Source organism: Ictalurus furcatus, chromosome 19, assembly GCF_023375685.1.
Source record: "Ictalurus furcatus strain D&B chromosome 19, Billie_1.0, whole genome shotgun sequence".
Classification (NCBI taxonomy): domain Eukaryota; kingdom Metazoa; phylum Chordata; class Actinopteri; order Siluriformes; family Ictaluridae; genus Ictalurus; species Ictalurus furcatus.
The window spans coordinates 7891981-7916099 of NC_071273.1; the positions used below are offsets into that span (position 1 = coordinate 7891981).

The following is a 24119-nucleotide window of genomic DNA, read 5'->3' on the forward strand; positions in this document are numbered from 1 at the left end:
AATATCAACAACATTTAGTATAATTCAGATACCTTTAAAGTAAATATTGCTCCTACTGAATAGAGGACATAAACACAGACAAACAGTTTAGGAGCTGGTGGGTTAAATCCTATTTTTAATAGCTACACTCTTAAAAATAAAGGTTCTTTAATAGTTTTTTTACGGCACCATAGGTTCTGCAAAGAACCTTCTTCATGTCAAGAGCAATTTTTATTTGTATAGGGTTCTTGAGTTGCGCTATATGGTTCTTTCGGGGATTAAAGAAGTTCTTATGTTTCATTATAGGTTCTTCAGAGCATTGTATTGGTTCTTGAAGGTATCATCAGTCAACAGGTTAAAGTGAACCTTGTTACATTCTTTGTGGGACTGAAAAAGGTTCTCCTGGCATCACTCTTAAAAACCTTACTTTGGTTCCTTAAAGCACTAAGTGCGTGCTTTTTTTTTTTTTTTTTAGAGATCATATGATAAAATTGTTCCTTGTGGCATTGCTATGAAGAACCATTTCTAGGTTCTTTAAAGCACTAGTAAATAGACGGTTCTCTGAAGAACATCAGAGTAAAAAAGTTCTTTGTGCAACTTAAAAGGGTTCTCCGATGCCATCAGGCTGAAAAACCCCTGGTTTTGGTTCTAACTGGAACCTTTATTTTTAAAAGTGTACACTATTATTTAAAAACTGCATTTATGTTATTATTGCACTAATAGGTTCAAGTTTTAATTAAGTGTTGATGATGAAGCTTTCAGAATTCTCTTATAGTGGTGGACCTCACGAGCCAACACTATCAAAGTTATTATATTTATTAATATTGTGTTTCTGTGTACTTTAGCCTGTCTGACTGCTCACTTGAATTGAACACAAACAATTTTTGTTTTCTTTTATTTCTGAATTTCCACTTTATCATTCCGACAAACAGCCCAAATACTATTGTACATATTTAAATAAGCCTAATATTTGGATAGTTTGATTATGGATAGTTGGATCGTTTGATTGGGGGCAGTGGTGGCTCAGTGGTTAAAGGTTCTGGGTTACTGCTCAGAAGGTCAGGAGTTCAAGCCCCAGCACTGCCAAGCTACCACTGTTGGGCCCTTGGGCAAGGCCATTGACCCTCAATTGCTCAGATGTATAAATGTAAGATAAGGGCATCTGCCAAATGTCATAAAATGTAAATAAATAAATAAATAAATAAGCTTATGAAATAAATCTATATTGAGTTGGATTGGTGGAATGTATTTATTTATTTAGCAAAAAAGTTTTGAGGCCTAAAGAATTCATAACATAAGTTAAACCAGTGCAGTGCAAACCAACTGTAGATATCACATTTCTCTGATAACTGGTGTGTGAGTGAAGTGTTGAAAACACATTGATATTCCGACTCACTACGGTCAGTCAAGCACCAGTTCATCGTCAATGGAAGAACAGCTATTAAAAACAAACATACAACATCTCAACACAAAACATTTTCCACTTTCAAGTCAGACATTTCACATTCACACTCACAAAAGCAACTGAGGTACGCAATAAGTCAATGTTATGATCAACTGTTTTAAGTTATATAAAGATCTTGAAAAGTGAGATATTACCACATTTAGACATGCTGCATGTTAGAGTATACTCTATCGTGTCCCTGTTTTAATGTTCAAGTTAATTTATCTAAATGCGTCTTATTAAGTTGTCTAAAGACGTAAACCACATGTTTACTTTCAGTAAGTCTTATGTGAGGCTTGAACATTTCAATCATAATTATTTGTAAGCTGTTTGCTGTAAGCAGTTGAGTCAATGGAATCAAGAAAAGAGCTCTCACAAGACCTAAAACAAAAGATTGACCTTTTACAGAGGTAAGATATCAATGTGTTTACCGTAACCATAACCAGCAGTGAAATCCATTACTGAGAAATGTAAGAAACAAACACAAAGACTACACTGTAGTAAAAAGTAAAGGAGAAATGAACTTTTTTCCTAAAACTGAGATTGAATAAGAGGTATATGGAATAACATCCACATTTAGATCACATTCAGAAATATCATTTTGTTAACTAGTAATATCTTAACATTCACGTTTTAACAGTTGTTGGTTTAATTTCAAATTAAGGAAATGCAAACGTTTGTACTTAACTATATGTATGTGTATGCATACATACAATATGTAACTGTAAATGCCAGAAGTTAACAAAAAAGAATTGAAACACAAGTTAATAGCTACAGGTAAAAAAACAAAAACAAACAAAAAAAAAAAACAAACAAACTCAAGGAAAAAACACTTCTACAAGTCTCTGGTACTGTACTGGAGGTGTTGAACGAGATATTCCCATAGTAGGTGCTTTGATAATGGTGGTATAGAACGCTATCAAACACATTTGTCAAAAATCTCCCACAGGCATTCAATCAGGTTGAGATCTGGTTACGGTTAAGGTCATAGCATATGATTAACAACATTTTCACACTCATCAAATCATTCAGTGAGCTCTTGTGTCCTGTGGATGGGAGCATTGTGATCCTGGAAGAGGCCACCATCATCAGGTTAGAAATGTTTCATTATACTACAAAGGTGATCAGTGAGAAGAAGTTTGTAATGATTTCCAGTCACCCTTCCCTCCAAGGGGACCAATGAACACAAAACATGCCAGCAAAATACCTTCGCAGCGTAACAGTCACCAGATTTTCTTTTAATCTGTCGCCCATCTATGCATATATCTGTAATTATTTTGGTTTCCTCAAGTCTTTGGCGCAACAAACCAAACACTGTGAATAATTTGTATTCGGAATCACTCTCATAACTTCATAATGCCAATAATATATATCCTTCATCCAAGTGTACTATTAGATGTAATGCTTCTTTTATCTATTTGATTCACTGTTCATCTAGTGTTTCCACTGTGTTGTTCACACAATGTTAATGCCTTTCGCTCAATCCTTCTCTGTAAACATGTAGATTTAAGGCTGACCTTCTTCTCTTCAGTTTGGTTTGATTGACCTCCATATTTCGCTCTACATTTCTTGTATTGTCCTCGTTATAAAAAAAGTTCCATTAAAACACAACATGCTTCCTATAATAATATATTGGTTGTGCATGTATGAGTCTATAACGCATCCTAGAAAGTAGAGACGTATTACTTTCCAGCATTCATAAGTATATACCCCGCACACACATACACACACACACACACACACACGCACACGCAAAGTCTTTACGCCTATGGAATGCATTGTTCTCATTTTCTAGCTGCCTAACTGGCAGGTCCTTAGATCCTCAGTCTTGTGTGGAATGAGAAACAAATCAATAGTATTTATCCTTCTTGGGTAGTTGGTTAGACTCGGATTTGGATTGTTGAACAGTTACTTTTACTGCTCGGCCTGGAGGCTTTCTGTTTGGTTGACAGGGGCTTTAAAACTGTTAACTTCCTCAAACACCAGCTCTGTAGAAAGAGAATGGAGGGACGATAAAAGAAAATCAATGAGTTATGCACTCAATTTAAAAAATATATACCTATTAGTTGGAGCAATGATTCGGTCAAGCAACTTTATTCAATATGTAAAACATCATCTTTTTTTCTCTGACCCTTCCATTCCTCCAGCATGCGGTCCTTGCTCTCGGGGGTTTGGTCATATAGTGGTGCCTCAGGTTCATCTTCAGGATCGTGGTACTGAGAGAAATAAGGGTGGGACAGGGCTTCAGTGGCAGAGATCCGCCTGTCGCAGTCTAACACCAGCATTCTCTTCAACAAATCTACCGCTGAAAGATATAGGGATAAATAGAGTAACGGAGAAATGAAGGTAAGAAGCACATGAAGTAAAATTAAGTATAAGATTACAGGAGGTAAATATTGATCAGCCTGGCTAAAAATATATGCTCTGTTTACTGAAAGTATAGACATGGTATAGCTCTTACTAGACACAATAAGTGTTGTGTTTGGATTTGGTTAGAAGTTCAAAGATAAAAGCAATCAATCTACCCTTTCGCACAATTTAAAAACGTCTTCCAAAAGATAGAAAAAAAATTAAGCTTTTTCACAACTTCACACTACACAGCAAGTCAATTAGGGCATCTACTTTGTTCACTTCAGAGGCCTTTTTTTTTTTTTTTTTTAATGATTAGACACAGATTTACAGTATTTCAGCATTAATTCCAGAAATCCAGTTGGTCAAAAGTTTACATACACCAAGTTATCTCTTTAATCAGTCTGGAGGATTCCAGAAATTGATGCCATGACTTTTAGAAGGGTCTGGTTGGCCAAAGGCATAATTAGGAGTTAAGTGGGAGTGTACCTGTGGTTGTATTTACGATCCAATGTCCTTTTGCTCTTGATACCATGGGAAAATCTAAGCGACTCAACCAAGACCTCAGAAAAAATTGTGGGTCTCCAGAAGTCTGGTTCCTCCTTAGGAGCAATTTCCAAACAACATCTGTACAAACAATTGTATGCAAATATAAAAATTTGGGGACCATACATACACTACATGTATATTAACCCCAACTGCCATGGCCTAAAAGGCATTTAATCTGAAAAACACCATTCCAGCTGTGAAGCACGGGGGTGGCAGCTTCATGTTGGAGGGTGTTTTGCTGAAAAAAAGGGACTGGTGCACTTCAGAAAATAGGTGACATCACGAGGAAGGAGGATTATTTAGAAATACTAAAGCAACACCTTAAGAGATCAGCCAGAAAGTTAAAACTCGATCACAGCCGGGTCTTCCAGCAGGACAATAATCCTAAGCATACCTCCAAAGTTGTAAAAGAATGCTTAAAGACAAAGTGAATGTTTTGGAGTGGCCATCACAAAGCCTTGACCTGAATCCTACAGAAAATTTGTGAACTTAAATTTAAGAGCATGTTTCAGCAAGGATTCCTACAAACCTGACGGAGTGACACCAATTTTATCAGGAGGAATGAGCAAATATTCCAGCAAAGTATTGTGAGATGCTTGTAGAAGGCTACCCCAAGCATTTGATTCAAGTTCAAACAATTAAAGGACAAAGCCACCAAATACTAAACTGTAAACTTGTGACCCACTGAAAATATAATATAGGAAATAAAAGCTCAAATATTTTTTTTCTGTTAGCAATTATATTGAAATGACCTCTTCTGGAAATTAAGTAAATACCCTAATTTACTTAACACAGGAAATATATGATAACATGAAATTTCTGGGGTTGTGAAAAAATTTGTTTGAATATCTTTAGCATAGGTGAATGGCCTCTGCTGTATGTTTACCCTCACCCTGTGGATTGGCTCCTCTGAATATCTTCCCCAGATCCTGCTGGGGCATGTAGGGAAGGGACTGGATGTATTTCTGGGCCTGGACAATAAAAGTTCAAACATCAAACATCCACACTATAAGCTGCTGTTGGGCTTACCACTGACATTTATAGTATGTGGATGTGACCCATTTAACATAGGAATTATTAGAGTCAATTATTCTACTGGATTCCATATAGCCACTTAAATTATCCCCTGGGTCTTGAAGTGTTTGTACAGGTTGGCCCTGGAAAAAATCTTACAAATTACAATCCACCCATAGAGAATCTACATGCAATAAATCTCACATGCTCTGAAGAGATCTTCTTCAGAAGGTCAGGAGTTGGGGTACCAACCACCTCCATGATTCTCTTCAGCTGATCTATATCTGAAGAAGCAGCATTAAAGATCATCAGAGCATAGAAATAAAAGTCTTATGTAGCTCCATACCACTGCCATAGAATCCACCTACTATTTTGTGAGAATAATCAATATACCAGTGCAATTCCCAGTCAGGGAACCCCAGCCACTGGAGGGTTGCACAAGCCAGTGCACTCTCAGTGCCGGTCCCAAGCCCAGAAAATGGGGAGGGTTGCTTCAGGAAGGGCATCCGGTGTAAAACTTGTGTCGGAATCAAATACGTGGATAGGTGCTCCACTGTGGCGATCCCGAATGGGAGCAGCCGAAAGAGGGGGAAAAAATCAATATACCAGTATACTACTACTAATAACAGAAAGTTGTAAATCTATGGATGTAAATTATACTACTGTATCAGTTCAAAACTTAATTCCATGTCTAACACTTAAAAAATAAGTATTTAATACTTGTGTTCTTTCTTGCTATCAGATTATATAATGTACAGTTGCAATCAAAATTATTCAACCCCCATTGCAAATTAGGTTTATTGTCAAAATTTACAGACGTTCAGCTGTTTGCAATGAACAAATCAAACATAAGCAATTGAAATAGTTCAACACAATGAATGCTTCAAGTGGTTTCAGCAACTTCAACTGAAAATGCAACTTATAATGACAGAAAAAGGAAGCTATCAATGGCTGCAAGCAGATTTCTGAGAAGGCAGGTTGTGAAAAACCCTCGAGTGACTGCAAAAGACCTGCAGCAAGACTTGGTGGCAACAGGCACTGAGGTTTCAGTGAGCAGAGTAAGGCGCGTACTAAATGCAGAAGGTTTCCATGCCAGAACTCCAAGATGTACACCACTACTGACCCAAAAGCACAAGAAAAGTCAGCTCAAAATCATATAAATAAGCCACAGAAGTTTTGGGATTCTGTTCTGTGTCAACAGCAATGAAACAAAACTGGCATGAGGGATCAGCGGTATGTCTGGAGGAAGAAGAATGAAGAAAGAACACTCTATCCACAGTGAAGCATGGTGGTGGCTCGGTGTTGCTCTGGGGCTGCTTTGCATCCTCTGGCACTGGAAACCTTCAGTGTGTGGAAGGCTAGATGGATTCACTGAAGTATCAGGAAATACTAGGAGAAAACGTCATGCCGTCTATGAGGAAGCTGAAGCTTGGGCATCATTGGACCTTCCAACAGGACAATGATCCAAAGCATACCTCAAATACCACAAAGGCTTGGTTGCAGAACAAGTCCTGGAAGATTCTACAGGGCCATCACAGTCACCTGATTTGAACCCCATAGAAAATCTCTGGTGGGATTCGAAGGCGGCGGTTTGCAGCACGCAAACCCAAAAATATTACTGAACTGGAGGCCATTGCTCATGAGGAATGGGCTAAGATTCCTCAGGAACGCTGTCAGTAGCTGGGGTCTGGCTATGCATCTTTCTAGAGCAAAAGGGTGCTCTACTAGTGCTAAAGATGCTTGTCGTGAAGGGGTTGAATAATTTTGAAACTGGAGAAGTCATAAGTTGCATTTTCAGTTGAATTTGGGGAAACAAACAACTTGAAGCATTCGTTGTGTTGAACTATTTCAGTTGCTTTTGTTGATTTGTTAATTGCACACAGCTGGAAGTCTGTAAATTTTGACAATAAACCCAATTTGCAATGGGGGTCGAATAATTTTGATTGCAACTGTAAATTAGACTACCACAATGCAACCTGCTGTCTTACTAGGGAGAGAAAGCAGCTCTTTTAAAGGTGACACTTAGAAGTGCATCTAGTCTTGGCTAGATAAAGGATACAGTCATTTCCTGGAAACAAGACCTTCCCTTTGATAAGTTCACCCATAATACATCCCACAGACCAGATATCCACTGAAAAAGAAAAATTACCAATCAACCAGAATCACACATTTGAAACTATTACATCTTTGGAAATTATTATTATTTATTTTTTTTTGTTAAATAAATCACAATATACTCTAAAACAGCACATTGTTATAAATGACATGAACTCTAAATACTGCATTGTTAAAATATTTAAGATAAAAATACAGATACATATTAACATTACACATCTAATAATCTAAGCTGTGCTGTGAACATAATGGAGTAATCAAAATCCTAAGATTAATTATGTTTTTACTTTCTCTCCTGACAAAGCAGTGCCAGTATCCATCATCAACCAACATTAAACAGACTGGAAAGTTAATAAAATACATATAGCTCTTTTATATCTATGCATTTGTGGTCGTTTGTTGCAGGAGCTTTTGCTAACAGATGCGGCCTGCTACTAGGCCCGAGCTGAGAATGGTCATAAAGGCCAAGCAGGCAAAGAAGAGCGGTCCTGAGGGGACGTGGGGGGACGTATCATGGGACATGAGGTTGTTAGGGCGGTTAGCCCCCAGTGCTACTGTAGGGCCTCCCCTAGCCAAGGCTGTCCCAAGTTTTCAGTGTTCTCTGGTCAGTGAGCTGTCACAGGGTAACGAAAATCTGATGCTTTCCCTCCAGTAGAATGAGGAATAGTTAACATCACTAAAAGACTGTCTGGCAGCGTGGAAACTACTTCCAAATGTGTCTCCATGGGTTCTGTCTACCATAGAAAAGGGTTACCGGGTCCAGTGTAGAGCTCGACCCCCCCAGTTCAGAGGTGTGCTCACCACAGTAGTCAGCACAGACCAGAGCCCGACGTTAGCGCAGGAAGTACAAAGGGGCCATAGAACATGTACCCCGTTCCTTGAGGGAGGGAGGTTTCTACAGCCGTTATTTATTGGTCCACAAAAAATAGAGGAGTATGCGGCTAATTTTAGATCTGCGTCATCTGAACTGTACTCTTCGGACATACAGGTTCAAGATCCTGACGCCCAAACTTGTTCCACAGATTCAGTTTGAGGACTGGTTTGTGACGATAGATCTAAAAGGTGCAATTTTCCACATAGAAATATCGTTAGCTTTATCCCCTCGCACCTCCACAAAGTGCATGGATGTCATTCTGGCTCCATTGTGACTCCAGGGCATCCGTGTACTAAACTACCTGGGCGACTGGTTAATTCTAGCACGATCCAGGGAACTAGTGATTCAACATTGAGATGTTGTTCTCGCCCATATGAAGAACTTAGGGCTCAGGTTGAACCTCAAAAAAGTATGCTTTCCCCAGTGCAGTGGACAACTTTTCTAGGGGTTATAAGGATTCTACTATGATGAGGGCGTAGAGTCAATCCTATCAACACTGAGCAAGATAAAGCTGGATCTTGGGAGACTATTGGAGCTTATGGGCCTATTGCACAGGAGACCGTTCAGTGGTGGCTGAGAAGTTGGGGGTTTCATCCAAGGACGAAACCTCTGAGAGTAATCAGTGTCACGCGGCGATGCCTACGTGCTCTGAGAATTGAGTGTTCCTGGTTTCTAGCCTTGGGTCACACTCTAGGGGTGTCGCCTTAGCGCAAGACTGTAATGACAGACACCTTCCTCACGGGCTGGAGCACGGTCTTAGGCAGCTGTCCAGCTCACGGTCTCTGGAGCAGCCCTCATCTGGAGCGGCATATAAATTGCCTAGAAATGTGGGCCATATTTCTAGCACTGAAATTCCTTCTTCCTCAATTGAGAGGTCGACATGTGTTTACAGACAACACAGTGGTGGTCTCATATATTGACCACCAGGGAGGATTATGTCTGCGCCCCCTGTTCAGGCAGGCGCAACTAATTCTTCTCTGGGCAGAGGGAAAGTTTGTCAGTGAGTGCAATGTACATTCTGGGAATATGGGGGCAGACATCCTGTTGAGGCAGGGGCTGAGGCCCAGGAATTGGTGGCTCCATCCACAAGTGGTGGAGTACATATGGCAAGGTTTGGTCAAGCGGGACTGCGTGTGTTCGCATCTGAGGAGACAACACATGGCCCGCTGTGGCTCACCCTCACTGCTCCCGCACAATTAGGGCTGGACGCCATCGTGCACATGTGGCCGAGGTCACATATGTACGCTTTTCACCCGATCGCTCTGCTCCCACAAGTTCTAGCAAGAGTTCGCCTAGACAGTCTATGTCTGCTACTAGTAGCACCTTATTGGCCAACTCGAATATGGTTCTCACAGATAATATCCCTGCTAGATGGCACTCCTTAGGAGAATTCCATCCGCAGGGATCCACTGTAGACCCAGTTAACTGCGCAATAGCTACAGTCCTGGAGTTCTTACAAGAACGTTTCTCAGCAGAGTGGGCTCCTTCTACAATCAGGGTTTACGTGGCCGCCATTTCAGCCAGCCACGTCCCTGTTGATGGAGCCTCTGTGGGGCAACATCCTCTAACTTCGAGGTTCATGCGTGGTGTCAGGCGACTGAGGCCCATCTGCAGGCTGCGCATACCTTCCTGGGACCTTTCTGTGGTCCTGGAAGGTCTGTCAGGGGCCCCATTTGAGCCCTTAGAGTCAGCCTCTGAGAAGCTTCTGACTCTAAAGGTAGCTCTTCTGCTGGCCCTGACATCTCTCAGGCAAGTAGGAGATCTACAAGCTCTCTCTGTTTCCCCTTCCTGCCTTGACTTTGCCCCTGGATTAGCCAAGGCCTTCCTGTATCCTATGCCAGATTATATTCCTAAAGTGCCTACATCGGCTGCCCACCCAGTGGTGTTGCAGGCTTTCAGCCCTCCTCCATTCCCTACACCGGAACAAGAGAGAATGCACCTGCTGTGTCCAGTAAGGGCTCTCTGTACTTACGTCCACCGCTCCGGCCAGTGGCGTAAGTCGGAGCAGCTGCTGGTCTGCTTTGGCGGCGACAGTATAGGTGATGCTGTGTCAAAGCAGCGCATCTCTAATTGGATAGTGGAAGCAATCTCTCTTGCTTATGAGGCATGCGGTCTCGCTACGCGTCTGGGCATAAGGGCTCATTCCACTAGGGCGGTCGCCTCCGCGAAGGCTTTGTCCAAAGTGGTATCCTTACAGGATGTGTGTGCTGCTGCAGGGTGGTCTATGCCACACACATTCATTCGTTATTACAGCCTGGATATTCATTCCACCCCGGGCTCGAGTGTCTTGTAGTGACCCTCGGGCTTGGGTCTTTTTGAACAGGCCGTACCCTCGGTATGATGGAGGTATTCTCGTTCCCATAGTTTAAAGCTAAATGCAACGTCGAAGTTCCCTTTGAAAGGGAACGTCTGGGTTATGCATGTAACCCTGTTCCCTGAGAACGGAACGAGACGCTGTGTAGCTGTGTCATACCAGGGCAGGCCTGTGAATTGCGTCTTCGCTTCAGATCATAGAGGCCGATGGCGCAGTTCACAGGTGCCATATTTATATCACGCGACGTGCTTAATTGCCACGTCACCTGATCATGGCAGGCCTATAAATAGGCATGATTTTACACAAGCTTCAGATGCCGGTAGCGCACGAGAGATGCTCCCATAGTGTTATGCTAAACGCAACGTCTCGTTCCCTTCTCAGGGAACATGGTTACATGCATAACCCAGACGATTTGTGCAATTGATTTTAAAACTTAAATATTTCTTAGTACTTAGTTGATATGAATAATTATTAATAATCTTTAATAACAGCATGCAAGTAGGTAAAAACCGACTATCGAGGGGTACTGATTGCTTTCATAAGGCTTTCTCACCTGTCTGATTATAATGCATCCAGTTGAGCATAATTTCAGGTGCTCTGTACCAGCGTGTTGCCACATACCCAGTCATCTCATCATCTGTCTGCCTGGCCAATCCGAAATCCAGGATCTGGCGACCCAATCAAATTCAAATTCACACCACTTCATACTCAAATGTTTTATATTGTTATATTTAATCTTTATTATATAATATTTTCACTTGCTTAGAAACTGATTATGTGCAGTACAGTTCTCACCCTGAGTTCACAGTCTTCATTCACAGCTACATTGCTTGGCTTTAGATCCTATAAAACAAATATTTTATTTAAAAAAAACAACAACACAAGATATAATTATGTACATGACATACAACTTAAACACCAGTCTTATACAATACATTTCTCCCTTTATATAGTCTACACAAACCACTTCATTGATCATATACAGTATCCACTTACTTCCACATACTATTAGCAGAATCTCAAATGCCATTATGAATTCTTTCATTCTTGCAATCACTTCAACAGTCCAGATTGTGTTTGTACAAGAATTAATACATATGTTTATAAACCTTTTTGCCACTAATATCCACTATCTATCCACACTAATTTGACACTAATCGTAATATATGTATTACTATAATTGCACTGTTACTTTTCCACATGTTCTAATGGTTTAAGAAAGCATTTAAAATAGAGGAAAAATTATTGCCCAATCACAATGCCCAACGCATTACTGCATTACACAGGTTCATGGTAATTAAATTAGCAAATCAGCTCCTACAGACATCTTCATGTACATACAGTAATTTGTTAACAGAACATAGAATAAGGAAAGAAAAAGGGAAAAACCTCACTCTGTGTATTAGTCCAGCTGAATGGATGTACTGTTTTGGGAGAAATGAAGAGAGAAAACGAATTATAGATATTGAAGAAGGAAGGGAATAAAGACAAAATGGAGAGAGAAACAAGAAGTACATTTTAGAGCTATCAAATCCAATCCCTGAAATACCTTAAGGCCACGAAGTAACTGATAAATGAGGAACTGCACATGCTCATCTGAAAGGCGTTGAAACTTGACTATGTTGTTGAGGTCTGCTCCCATCAGATTAGTCACAAGGTAGCTGAAAAGATAGAGAGGTGACAGATTACACGGTATAGCAACAGGATGATTGTTAACAAAGTGTTATATCTGATGATAAGTAACAGAGTATTATCTAAAAAGGTTATTTCATACCATAACATATTTCCTCGTGCATCATTTGTAGCACTTATAATATATATAGCCTTTATCACATACATTTATCATCCCACAGGCAAATTCACTTGCTGCAAATAGCCAGAATAAACTTACTATACTGTAGTCTAAACCAAATTGTAGCTAGAGGACCAGGTAGATACTTACACCTCATTGAATTCTTCTAGTGATGCTGCAGGAGAGAAAACATCTAGCAACCCAATAACCTAAAGAAAATGCATAAACACAAATGATCGATACAGTGTTTAGTTTCAGTTTGGGTGTGTAATTAAAGGGTGTGTAGTGTTACAGGGTTTCTTTCAGTTTGACGTTAACCTTTCTCCACCCAACAGGGGGCATATTTTACATTATTAAATCATGCAATGTTTGCTGTAGTCAACATACAATCATGCGTTGTTTGCTGGAGTCGCTCATTGGATGACATGGGACTATTTACACTGTGTGGGACTATTGAGGTTGGTGTTGCAGCTAGGGATCCTAACGGATCAAGGCACAGCACTTACATCAAGGAAAATGCCAAAGGTCAGTAGTTCAGGATGCTAGAGATGAGAGTATTAAGGGAATCAAACAATGACTGGAACAGCCCCATTGTACCCAAGCCTGACAGGTCCTTTCTGTGTGGACTTCTGCAAGGTGAGTGCTGTTTCAAAATTTTACAAAAATCCATAGGCTTATGAGCTTCCACTTGGGTCATGGGCTAGTGCATCCCAAATGAATAAAACAGCTGCAATTGCGGATTACCCGCAACCCAGGTCCAAAAAGCTGGCAGGATCTTATCGCAGGTTTGTAACCAATTATTCAGACCTCAGAAGCACTTACTAAAAAGATCTTACTTGGATCTTACAAGATCTAAATGGGCAATTCTCACTCTCTGACACTACTTATTGGGGCACCTCTTCACTTTCTGTTCAGACATTGCTCCACTGTAATGGCTCCATCACATGAAGGATGCCAGTGCATGGATCACTCTTTTTATCTGACATTACATCCTATTAAGTTTACAGCGGTTCACAAGCTGGGGCACAGATGGTAGTGCTGAATTTCTCTATTGTCAGGGTGGGGGAGTAAGTCACAGGCCAAACAGCCGGCCTGTGTCAGGCTGTGGGAGTATGTAGTAGGTGGGGGCATAGTTTAATGGCAGTATGCAGCAAGAGGGGAATGTTTGGGGGACAAGCTAGAGAGATAATGACTAATCCGGCACATCTGAGTCCTGTTTGTCCACATACATTAATGTGATCTACATTTCTCTCTCTCTCTCTCTCTCTCTCTCTCTCTCTCTCTCTCTCTCTAAACAGTATTCTCATTTGCATTTCTTTCCTTGTACATTATTGTCTGTCTGCCATGTTAACAAGCAACAATAAAAAAAAAATAAAAAAAAGCTCATATGCGATCTCAGTCTTTGTTTGCTGTGCTTTTTGAATGTTGTTCTGCACTGTTATAATTGGGGTTTGAAATTTTTTTCCTGTTTAGGATAATATTCTGAAAATGCCTTTCTGATGGAACGTTATGTGAGAATGGAGGACAACAAGTCTCATTACTTTTGCTCTGCTGCTATTGGGGTAAAACACAATCATAAATACAGTGGATATAAAAAAAAAAAAACCCATTGATCTTCCTCTTCTGTAGCCACTCCTTTGTTGGCATGGATTTGCACTTTGGGTTATTATTGTGTGGGAAGGTGAAATTCTTCATCCTTTATATTCAGCTGTCTAACAGAGGCCTGCAGATTTTTTGCCAAAATAGATTGGTATTTGGAGCTTTCCATGATACCCTCTACCTTTAGTAGAGCCCCAGTCCCAGCGGAAGAGGAGCAGCCCTTACCGCATGATGCTGCCACCACCATGCTTCACCATGGGTATAGTGTTCTTTAGGTGATAAGCTGTCTTGTTTTAATGCCTAACATAACGTATGACCAAAAAGTTCTACCTTGGTCTCATCTAACCATAACACATGTTGCCATACAGTTTTGGCAAAATTTAGGTGGGCTTTAATAGTTTATTTTTGTGAGAAAGGGCTTCTGTGTAGCCACTCTACCCATAGCCTACACATGTGAAGAATACAAGAGATTGTTGTCACATGCAGGGAGTGACAAGTACTTGCTAAATATTCCTGCAACTCCTTTAATGTTGCTGTAGGTGTCTTGGCAGCCTCCCTGATAGCTTTCTTCTTGTCCTTTCTTCAATTTTTTAGGGATGTCCTGTTCTTGCTAACGTCACTTTGGTGCCCCATTTTCTCCACTTGTTGATGATGGCCTTCAAGCTGTTCCATGGTACATTTAATATTTTGGAAAATTCTTTGGTACTTATGCACCCAGGTTATTGTAAGTTTGATCCCCCCTCCCCCAGGTTATTGTGAGTTTGATCCCCCACCCCAAATGTTTCTGTTTGTATTTCACTTGTATTTTGTTGGTTGCTAGATCACATTACAGGTGGGAAAGGATCAGAACTGATTTACCTCGGTTTAATTTTTAACATCACAAAAACCTGCGATTTTAACAGGGGTGTGTGGACTTTTTATACCCACTATACCTACAGCTGCCTCTGCATGACCTCTTCATAAATACTTATCTAAATATTTATATATAGACTGCACTTGATGCTAGAATGATTACAAGAGGATGAGTATAGTGCTAAACTGAACTACTCTAGCTACACTAGACATACTGAATTACACCCTCTGGATCTTATGTCATTTTATCAGTGGAGCTGAGTGGTATGGAATCTGATTATTCAAATTCTGCTTCCTGTTTAACACCACTATGTAGTCATCTCTCACACGCTGCTCTACAAAACATATGTGAACATGTATTAAGTCACTGGCATTTGGGCAGTCAATTTAAGAAATTGGCATGATTTACAGACTGGAACTTGTGCATTTCTACACAGACAACTATACTTAAGCAAAAGTAAAATATGCAGGAAGCACAAATCCTAGAAAACCTCTACTAAAGTATCTGTAACCAGGTAAATACAGCTATCCGCATCTGAGAAATTTACTCTGTGTGTTGTGTGTGGCTAACTCACATTCTCGTGTTTCATGTGCTTGAGCAATCGCAGTTCTCTGTAGGTGCGCCGACTGTGAATGAGAGACTGAAATGGCCGAGAGAGCTTCTTAATGGCTACCTTTTGACGAAGCTGCACATCATACGCAGAGCTAAAGGAAAGCGGAGGGAGGTAAAGTTGGGAAGAGAAGAGAAGAGGTCATGTTAGTCATGTAAGGGACAGCATGTAGAGCAAACACAAACATGAAACATTATAGCTTGCAAAAAGACAATGAAGATACCAGGAGAGTGAAAAACAGAGAGAAAACTGGATAAAAATCTATTACACTAAAAGTGTAATACACTATTATCCATTTAGACCCAAAACCAGGCGTAGCAAAGCTCAATATCAATATCAGCACTAGATACAATCTAAGGCTACTGCTCTATGCCTGATGTCAATTATGTTTGTTATTCTGCTGAAAAAAGTCTTGATCATGTGCACGTTCTCAAATGCTGGGGTCTTCCATATATGGATCTCCTGAATACTGCTAGAGTATAATAAGACTAAACAAAAGTGTGTGACTGAAGTTACTAAGGACAGGTGAGGTTTATGATTTATATAAAATCTGGAGGAAAAAAATATATTATGGAACATGACATATGTAGTCATACGTAGAGAACATTATTGAACACCAAGTGTGATTGTACTCTTATTCATCACAAGAATTACACACTTTTGGTCCAAGATACTTTAACCATTTTGTGTTGTTGATACAACAAACCAAGAAATTATTTTTAATGCAACGATCCTTTTACATCAGGATAATATCTCTGCTGTGGTTTTTAGTTCCCTGTGACACAAACAAAAGGGTTGAAGAGCCATCAATCAAAAGGTTTGTTAATAACCAAAAATGGTTCTTCTAGGCATCACTCCAATTAACTTTTTCATTCTTTCGTCAGGAGCAACTCTGGCGAATTTCATTAAAAAAAAAAAACACATAACGAAAACATTATCTTAAGCCCTATTCAAACTGGATTAGTTTACTTCTGCAGTGTAAAAAATGTCAAGCCTCTCCAACTTAAAAATTTCTAGTGACTCGTTGCACCTATTGTTTCTTATTTGGCTTAATTAAAGTTCCATGAACTGCGTATTTTAATCTGTCATTACACTGCTATAATGCTGGATGAAAGCTTTGTCAATAAAATGTTTTATATTCACCATATACAGCCACTTGGTTCAATAATATAGCTTGTGTTCTATGAACTACTATCAGGAAGCTGACTGAGGTATAAATTTTACACCTTGCCAATTAAAAGCAAATTATATAGCATGTAATGAATGCTACTTGACCCAATCACTCGAATCGCTTTTTCTTTGTTTGAATCGCAGTGAATAACATGTTTCTGGGAGGAAACACACTCGGACATGGGGAGAACATGTACAGAAATGCCACACAGACTGAATCATGCCAATGTGTGGACGGGCAAAGATAAACCACTCTTAGGTGTGTATGAATGTTGCATGGTGTCGTCTGGTGACCTGTCATAGACTAGCATCCCATAAAGGGTGTGTTTTCACCTCACACCCTGTGTACTGGAATAGGCACCGGATCCACTGCGACTCTAACACGGATAAAGTGGTTACTGAAAGTGAGTCATGTATCATTCATTATATGATATATACAGTTGCAATCAAAGTTATTCAACCCCCATTGCAAATCCGGTTTATTGTCAAAATGTACAGACTTTCAGCTGTTTGCAATGAACAGATCAAACAAAAGCAATAGAAATAGTTCAACACAACGAATGCTTCAAGTGGTTTCCCCAAATTCAACTGAAAATGCAACTTATAATGTGTTTCTCCAGTTTCAAAATTATTCAACCCCTTCATGACAAGCATCTTTTGTACTTAGTAGAGTGTCCTTTTGCTGTTATGACCTGCTGCAAAGGAGATGCATAGCTAGACACCAGTTTCTGGCAGCTGAACAGTCTGGTCATTCTCCTCTCACCTCTCTCATCAACAAGATCTGCCTTTCACTGGATGGTTTTATAGTTTTTCACACCATTCTGTGTGAAAGTCTAGAGTCTAGAAACTGCTGTGTGTGAAATTCCCAGGAGATCAATGGTGTTTGGGAATGCTTACATCAGCCCATTTGGCACCAACAACCATGCCACATTCAAAGTTACTGAAATCACATTTTTTCCTTATTCTGGTGTTTGATTTGTACATTAACTGAAGCTCTTGACATGTACCTGCATGCACTGCACTGCTGTCACATGATTGGCTGATTGGATAATTACATGGATGGTCAGATGTACAGGTGGTCTTAATGAAGTAGCCAGGGAGTGTATATACACATCAGCCAATGGGAGGCAGTTTTAACAAGGCTTCAGTCATTCACATCAGTTTCGAGGAGAACAAAGCAGAAACTAATTACAGTTGTCAGCCCACATTGTATAATCCAGTGCTAAAAATATAAAAGTGCCATTCATGGCAAGCCTCTACTGTAATATTTCACCTATAGGAATATTGATCTCTACCCACAACCATGCTTACTACATACCAACAATGCATAGAAGTGAATTCTTTTAAGTCCTTGTGAATGCAGCCTTACTTTACAGCTGATATTACACACTGAGACATGTAGTATTCTGCAGGCATCTGCCAAACTCCCAATTATCCACTAGCCAGCAAGACAGAGAAGCATTAAATGTCACTGCAGAGAAAATCCCCACTGCTAGAGTCCATATAACATTTAAAGCATTCTAGTTCTCAGCTGGCATTGTCCTTGATAATCTCAAGTGTTGCTGTTTGTTCGGGAAAATTCACTTTGTTTAAATCCAGATGAATAAAATTGTTGTTGCTTTACATTGTGTGCCCTAACTAGATCCATTTACTCATTAGCAAGGGGGTGGGGCTGCACTATGGAATCCCCAAATGATAAAAAGTCATACAGTGGATATAAAAAGTCTACACACCCCTGTTAAAATGGCAAGTTTTTGTGAAGTTAAAAATTTAAACTAAGATAAATCATGTCTGAACTTTTTTCCACCATCAGTATGAAATTACAATGTATATAAATTATACACTGTAATAATTATAAGTGAAAAACAATCACAGACATTCATAAGGAAAAAAAGCAAAAAAAAAAAAAACTTACAATAATTTAGTTGCATAGGTGTGCACACCCCTAAATTAATACTTTAATACTGTTAATTGATACTGTTGAAGCACCTTTTGATTTTTTGGGTAAGAGTCTATCAGGCACATGATGGCAAATCTTGACTTGGTGATATTTTCTCACTCTTTCTTGGAAAAACATTCCATATCTGTCAACTTGTAAGCCCACTTCAGGTCACCCCACAGATTTTTAGTTGGATTCAGGTCTGGGCTCTGGCTAGGTAAATGGTCTGCACTTATATAGCGCTTTTTTTTTTTTAACCTTAACAGTTCCAAAGCCCTGTACACTGGTTCTCATTCACCCTTTCACACACACACTCACACACCAATGGTAGCAGAGCTGCCATGCAAGGCGCTAGCTTGCCATTGAGAGCAACTTGGGGTTCAGTGTCTTGCCCAAGGACACTTCAGTATGTGGAGTCACGTGGGCCGGGAATCAAACTGCCAACCCTACGATTAGTGGACAATCCGCTCTACCACCTGAGCCACAGCCGCCCCTATGTCATTCAAAAACATTGATCTCCCTTTTCCTTTCTATGCTTTGGGTCAATGCAGTGCTGAAAGGTGAAATTCCTTTTCATCTTCAGCTTATAAGCAGACTCCTGAAGGTTTTCCACTAAAATCGACCGGTATTTGTAGCTGTTCACGATTCCCTCCACCTTGATAAAAGCCCCAGTTCTGGATGAAGAAAAGCAGCCCTAAAGCACGAAGCTGCCACCACCATGCTTCACCATGGGTATGGGGTTCTTTTGGCGATGCTCTTTTTTTTGCACCAAACATAGCTTTTGGAATTATTATACATTTTGGACTTGGTTTCATCAGACCATAACACATTTTGCCACATGGTTTGGGGTGATTTAGTTGAGCTTGGATGTTTTTTTGAGAAATGGCTTCCATCTTGCCACCCTACCCCACATCCCAGACATGTGAAGAATGAGAGAGATTATTGCCACATGCACAGAGTAATCAGTACTTGTCAGATATTCCTGCAGCTCCTTTAATGTTGCTGTAGGTCTCTTGGCAGCCTCCCTGGTAAGATTTTGTCTTCTCCTTTTGTTAAATTTGGAGGGACGTCCTGGTTTTGGTGATGTCACTCTGGTGCTCCATTTTCTCTATTTGTTGATGATGGCTTTCACTGTGTTCCATGGTACATCTAATGTTTCGGAAATTCTTTTATACCCCTCTCCCGATTGATACCTTTTTGACAGTGAGATACCATGCATGCTTTATAAGCTCTTTGTGGACCATCGCTTCAGCAGTCAGATGAAAACAAGAAGAAGTGAACCCAGTTATTAAAAGGGTGTGAACACTTATACAACAACAAGGTTATTGTAACTATTTTATTTTTCCCTAAAATGTTTAGGGTGGAAACTTTCTAACATGCTTTATCTTTTTTCCATCACAAAAGCTTGCCATTTTAACAGGGCTGTGTAGACTTTTATATCCACTGTATATATAGGCACCCGAGTTAACCACATTTGGCTCAAGATACATATTCATGTAGAATCTGGACATATGCAGCCAATCTAAATATAGAGCCTAAATACTGTACATATATGATGAAGTATTACGGTGCATTATTAATCACTGACTATTAATCCCACAAAACTTTAATGAGACACAAAACCATCAAAAGTCTTTGCATACCATTCTGTCCCTAACTATTGACATAGAAAGGCAAACTTTGTCGCGTCGTGATATTTTCAATCAGGCTGAAGTCATTTCAGAAATTATTTATGAGACTTCATCTTTAAATGATGCTGGCTTTAATGAAATAATCCTGTAATCTATTCTAAAAGCAGTAAAATTCCACCCTAATCAACAGCAGCTCATTGGGCAATGAGAAAAGTGGTCAATGCTGACAATTTTAATTGCTCTAGTCTGCATTTCATCAAAGTCTGGCAAAACCCACTGGGCCAGTAGAACACCTAGATAGGTCTGGACATGCTCTTCTCATTATCTTATATTCTGTGAGGCAATTAGGAAATATTCATTCCTTCATTCATTCAGCTTCAGTAACTACTTCATCCTGGTAAGGATATTGTTGAATCTGGAGCCAACCCCAGTAAATCTGGGCATAAGGCAGGAGAATTCACCCCAGATGGGATGCGAGTCCATCGCAGTGTACCATGTCCCACACATTCACAGACTTATTCAAACCAAGAGGCAATTTTTTTAAAAATAAAATACTGCATGAGGAAAATAGGAAATAAATGAATGACTAAACAATAAAGTCGATAATATATCAATAAGAAAGAAATAAGCTAAATAAGAAATATAAATGGACAGTAAATGATACAGTGAGGCATAGGATGACGTTAGGGGGCTTAATGGTTAGCACGTTTGCCTCACACCTCCGCGGTTGGGGGATGGAATCCCGACTCCACCCTGTATACATGGTGCATGTTCTCCCCCATGCTTTGGGGGTTTCCTTTGGGTACTCTGGTTTCCTCCCCAGTCCATAGACATGCATTGTAGACTGACTGGCATTTCCAAATTGTCCGTTGCGTGTGAGTGCGTGTGCGCTTGTGACTTGTGATGGGTTGGCAAAAAAAATAATAGAAATGTGTCCCGAGTTCCCTGGGATAGGCTCCAGGCTCCATGTGACCCTGTGTGAGAATGGAAAATGGCTGGACAGATAGTATGAAGTTAGGTTTAATTTATTTTATTGGTTATTTAAAACTTTATGAAATATATATATCCCTGACCTCAACCCCACTGAACACCTAAATCTATTGGAAAGCCTTCCCAGAAGAGTGAAAGCGTATTATAACAGCAAAGAGGAACAACTCAAGATTAATGCCCATGGTTTTGGAATGCGATGTTGAATATTCGGGTGTCCACATACTTTCGGCTGCAGTACTGCATATACAGCAACCCATGGGCAGAAGTCCAACACAACTGACTCTGGGAAAGATGCCTTAGATCCTCTCTCCTGCCAGTCCACCAGCTGACCATTCATGGGGGTCTGGCAGCTCAAATACACACACTCCCTCAGTAAACTGCCCTAACTTGTGTGTGTTGCCTTGTGACACTGCCCAAGGCACTGCATGAGCAGCAATTTGAAAACAATGCTGGTTTTACAAGCACTGTGTGTGCTTTCCATCATGTTTTCTCATTTCAGGACTGGTGGGAATTGATAAATACTTACACTGTGACTGAAATGCCTTATGTCCCAGTGTAAGTCAATAATAATAATAATAATAATAATAATAATAAAAGCTTATTGTTGCTCAAAGGCACTAAGACTAGACAGATATTTTAAGATGATGCAGGAAACAATATCACTATGACAGCTCACCATGGCAACCATAGTTGGGCATGTCACTGGGTGGTCTAATCATATAGCTTCAAGGCATTTGCATGTGCTAGCCAACAGGAAGACTACATGCACACTTTAGGCGTTGCTTTAATGACAATTTATTGCTTAAATACAAATTCAGTCTTGTACATGACATGCATTCTCCATTCTCCATATTGCAAACCTACCTGTGCATATCAAAGCATCGGATTCTTTAAAAACCTTTTGTTTAGGCACCAAAACTACAATGACGGATACCAGGCAATGAACTGTCTGTAGAATAACCGGCCACGTTCAACTGTTATGTACATTCTGACATGTTGCCAATGGGTTAGACATCACCTTCTTTTACTTTTGTTTTCATGTTGTTTCCATTGTTCGGACGTGTGAAGTGCATACGCATCAGGCTTCACATCAGAACTGAAAAGACATAGTCAGATCCATTTGCTTGTTAGGTTTCAAGGGAATGATCATGAATGTGGAGTTTAAATAAGCCAGGGTATATGCAAGGTCACTGATAAACCCCTTGATAGGATCTACTTTCCCAGTGCAACCTCTCCATACTGGACACAACACTGGGGTTCACTTCCTGACCATGAAAGCTTCAGGGCTGAGTAGTAAACTTCATTTCAATAATAATAATAATAATAATAATAATAATAATAATCTTGCATCTGCTGAATAAGGCAAAGGGTGCTTACAATGAGCTCGGTTTATACAAGGTCATTTTTAATGACTGGCAAAATCAGAAATGGGCTGAATATTTTTTTTTTTTTTTTTGCATTTTGTTATGATGATGCATGTGGGCTATACCCTGCTGTCTCATGTGTCTCAGGTTAGAACTCACCACACGGAGCCGTACGCGCCCGAGCCGACCGGCGTGAGGATCTGGTAGCGCTCGGGCACCTCCCATACTGTCTTGTTGAGCTCCTGGCGATAGAATCCCGGTCTGGCTGACATGATCACTAATAAACACAGAAAAGACTTCCGTGTATTCAGCTGCAGTATTCGCCTTTTCGACTACAGAGGATACACCGACGAAATATCCCAGCGCCTGTGTTTGTGTTCGCAGTTTACCAGAATGGGGAGGCTCCGTCTGGCGGTGTGTGGGGGCGCGGTGCGCGCGCACGCGAGTCACTCACTCACACGCACGCACGCACGCGCACACACACACAGTGGTATGCATTGCAACTGCACCCCAATTTAAGCAAAAAAAAAACAAAACATCTCAACACTATATGGCCAAAAGTATGTGGACACCTGGTCATGACACCCATATGTGCACCCGATTAATATGGACTCTTTTGCTGTTGCAAAAAACCTCCAGTCTAGTTGGAAAGGCTTTCTTCTAGATTCTCATTCAGCCACAAGAGCATTAGTAAGGTCTGGTACTGATACAGGGCTCTGTGCAATCACATCTTCATGGAGCTCGCTTTGTGCACAGGGACGTTGTGATGCTGGAACAGTGTTTGCGTCTCTTAGTTGCAGTGAAGGGAAATGGTAATGCTACAGCATACAAATACATTCTATACAGTTGTGAGCTTATAAGTTTGTGGCATCAGTTTGGAGGAGAACCACATATGGGTGTGATGAAGAGGTGTCCACATGCCTTTGACCACAAGGTGTAATTTACTTTGATAACAAGTTGTTAGTTCACAGAAGGGTTTAACAGGCTATTCTGAACTGATTATCCATCCGTTCATCCATACATTTTCTGTACCTCTTATCCTACACAGGGTCGCAGGGAGCCTATCACAGGACTTGGGGAACAAGAGGGGTAAGGGGGGGGGGTCACATACCCTAGATGGAGTGCCAATCCATCACAGGGCACAATCGCACACACATTCACACACACACATTCAGACAGTACGGACAATTTGGAAATGCCAGTCAGCTGACAGCGCATGTCTTTGCACTGAGGGAGGAAACAAGAGTACTCGGAGGAAACCCACAAAGCAGGAGAACATGCAAACTCCGCACACACAGGGGTCGAACATGCAAACTCCACACACACACACAGGGGTCGAACATGCAAACTCCACACACACAGGGGTCGAACATGCAAACTCCACACACACACACAGGGGTCGAACATGCAAACTCCACACACACAGGGGTCGAACATGCAAACTCCACACACACACACAGGGGTCGAACATGCAAACTCCACACACACACACAGGGGTCGAACATGCAAACTCCACACACACACACAGGGGTC

The 24119-nt window shown here is 40.6% G+C and overlaps 1 protein-coding gene across 2 annotated transcripts; it reads right to left on the reverse strand.

Moving 5' to 3' along the window:
* Window positions 1-977: 977 nt before the first annotated feature.
* On the reverse strand, window positions 978-23233 carry mapk11 (mitogen-activated protein kinase 11). Of its 2 annotated transcripts, XM_053650083.1 has the most exons (12): window positions 22746-23233; window positions 15457-15586; window positions 12581-12639; window positions 12188-12299; window positions 12033-12062; window positions 11434-11481; window positions 11192-11306; window positions 7395-7466; window positions 5540-5619; window positions 5214-5292; window positions 3555-3728; window positions 978-3411 (listed from the first exon to the last, which is right to left on the reverse strand). In XM_053650083.1, exons 1-12 carry the CDS (start codon window positions 22856-22858, stop codon window positions 3338-3340), a joined length of 1086 nt encoding a protein of 361 aa, XP_053506058.1. In that variant the 5' UTR covers window positions 22859-23233; the 3' UTR covers window positions 978-3337. The 2 variants fall into 2 exon arrangements, with proteins under 2 accessions (XP_053506058.1, XP_053506060.1); XM_053650085.1 differs by lacking the exon at window positions 15457-15586.
* Between the last annotated feature and the right edge of the window lie 886 nt (window positions 23234-24119).

What these genes read in the sequence shown, in the direction of transcription:
- mapk11 (XM_053650083.1), bottom strand. Translation starts at nt 22,858, where the DNA reads ATGTCAGCCAGACCGGGATTCTATCGCCAGGAGCTCAACAAGACAGTA. An exon ending in AGTTACTTCGTGGCCTTAAG is followed by an intron (nt 12,063 to 12,187) that starts GTATTTCAGGGA and finishes CTCCCAAAACAG; the next exon opens with TACATCCATTCAGCTGGACT. An exon ending in CAGAGGAGCCAATCCACAGG is followed by an intron (nt 3,729 to 5,213) that starts GTGAGGGTAAAC and finishes TATATCTTTCAG; the next exon opens with CGGTAGATTTGTTGAAGAGA.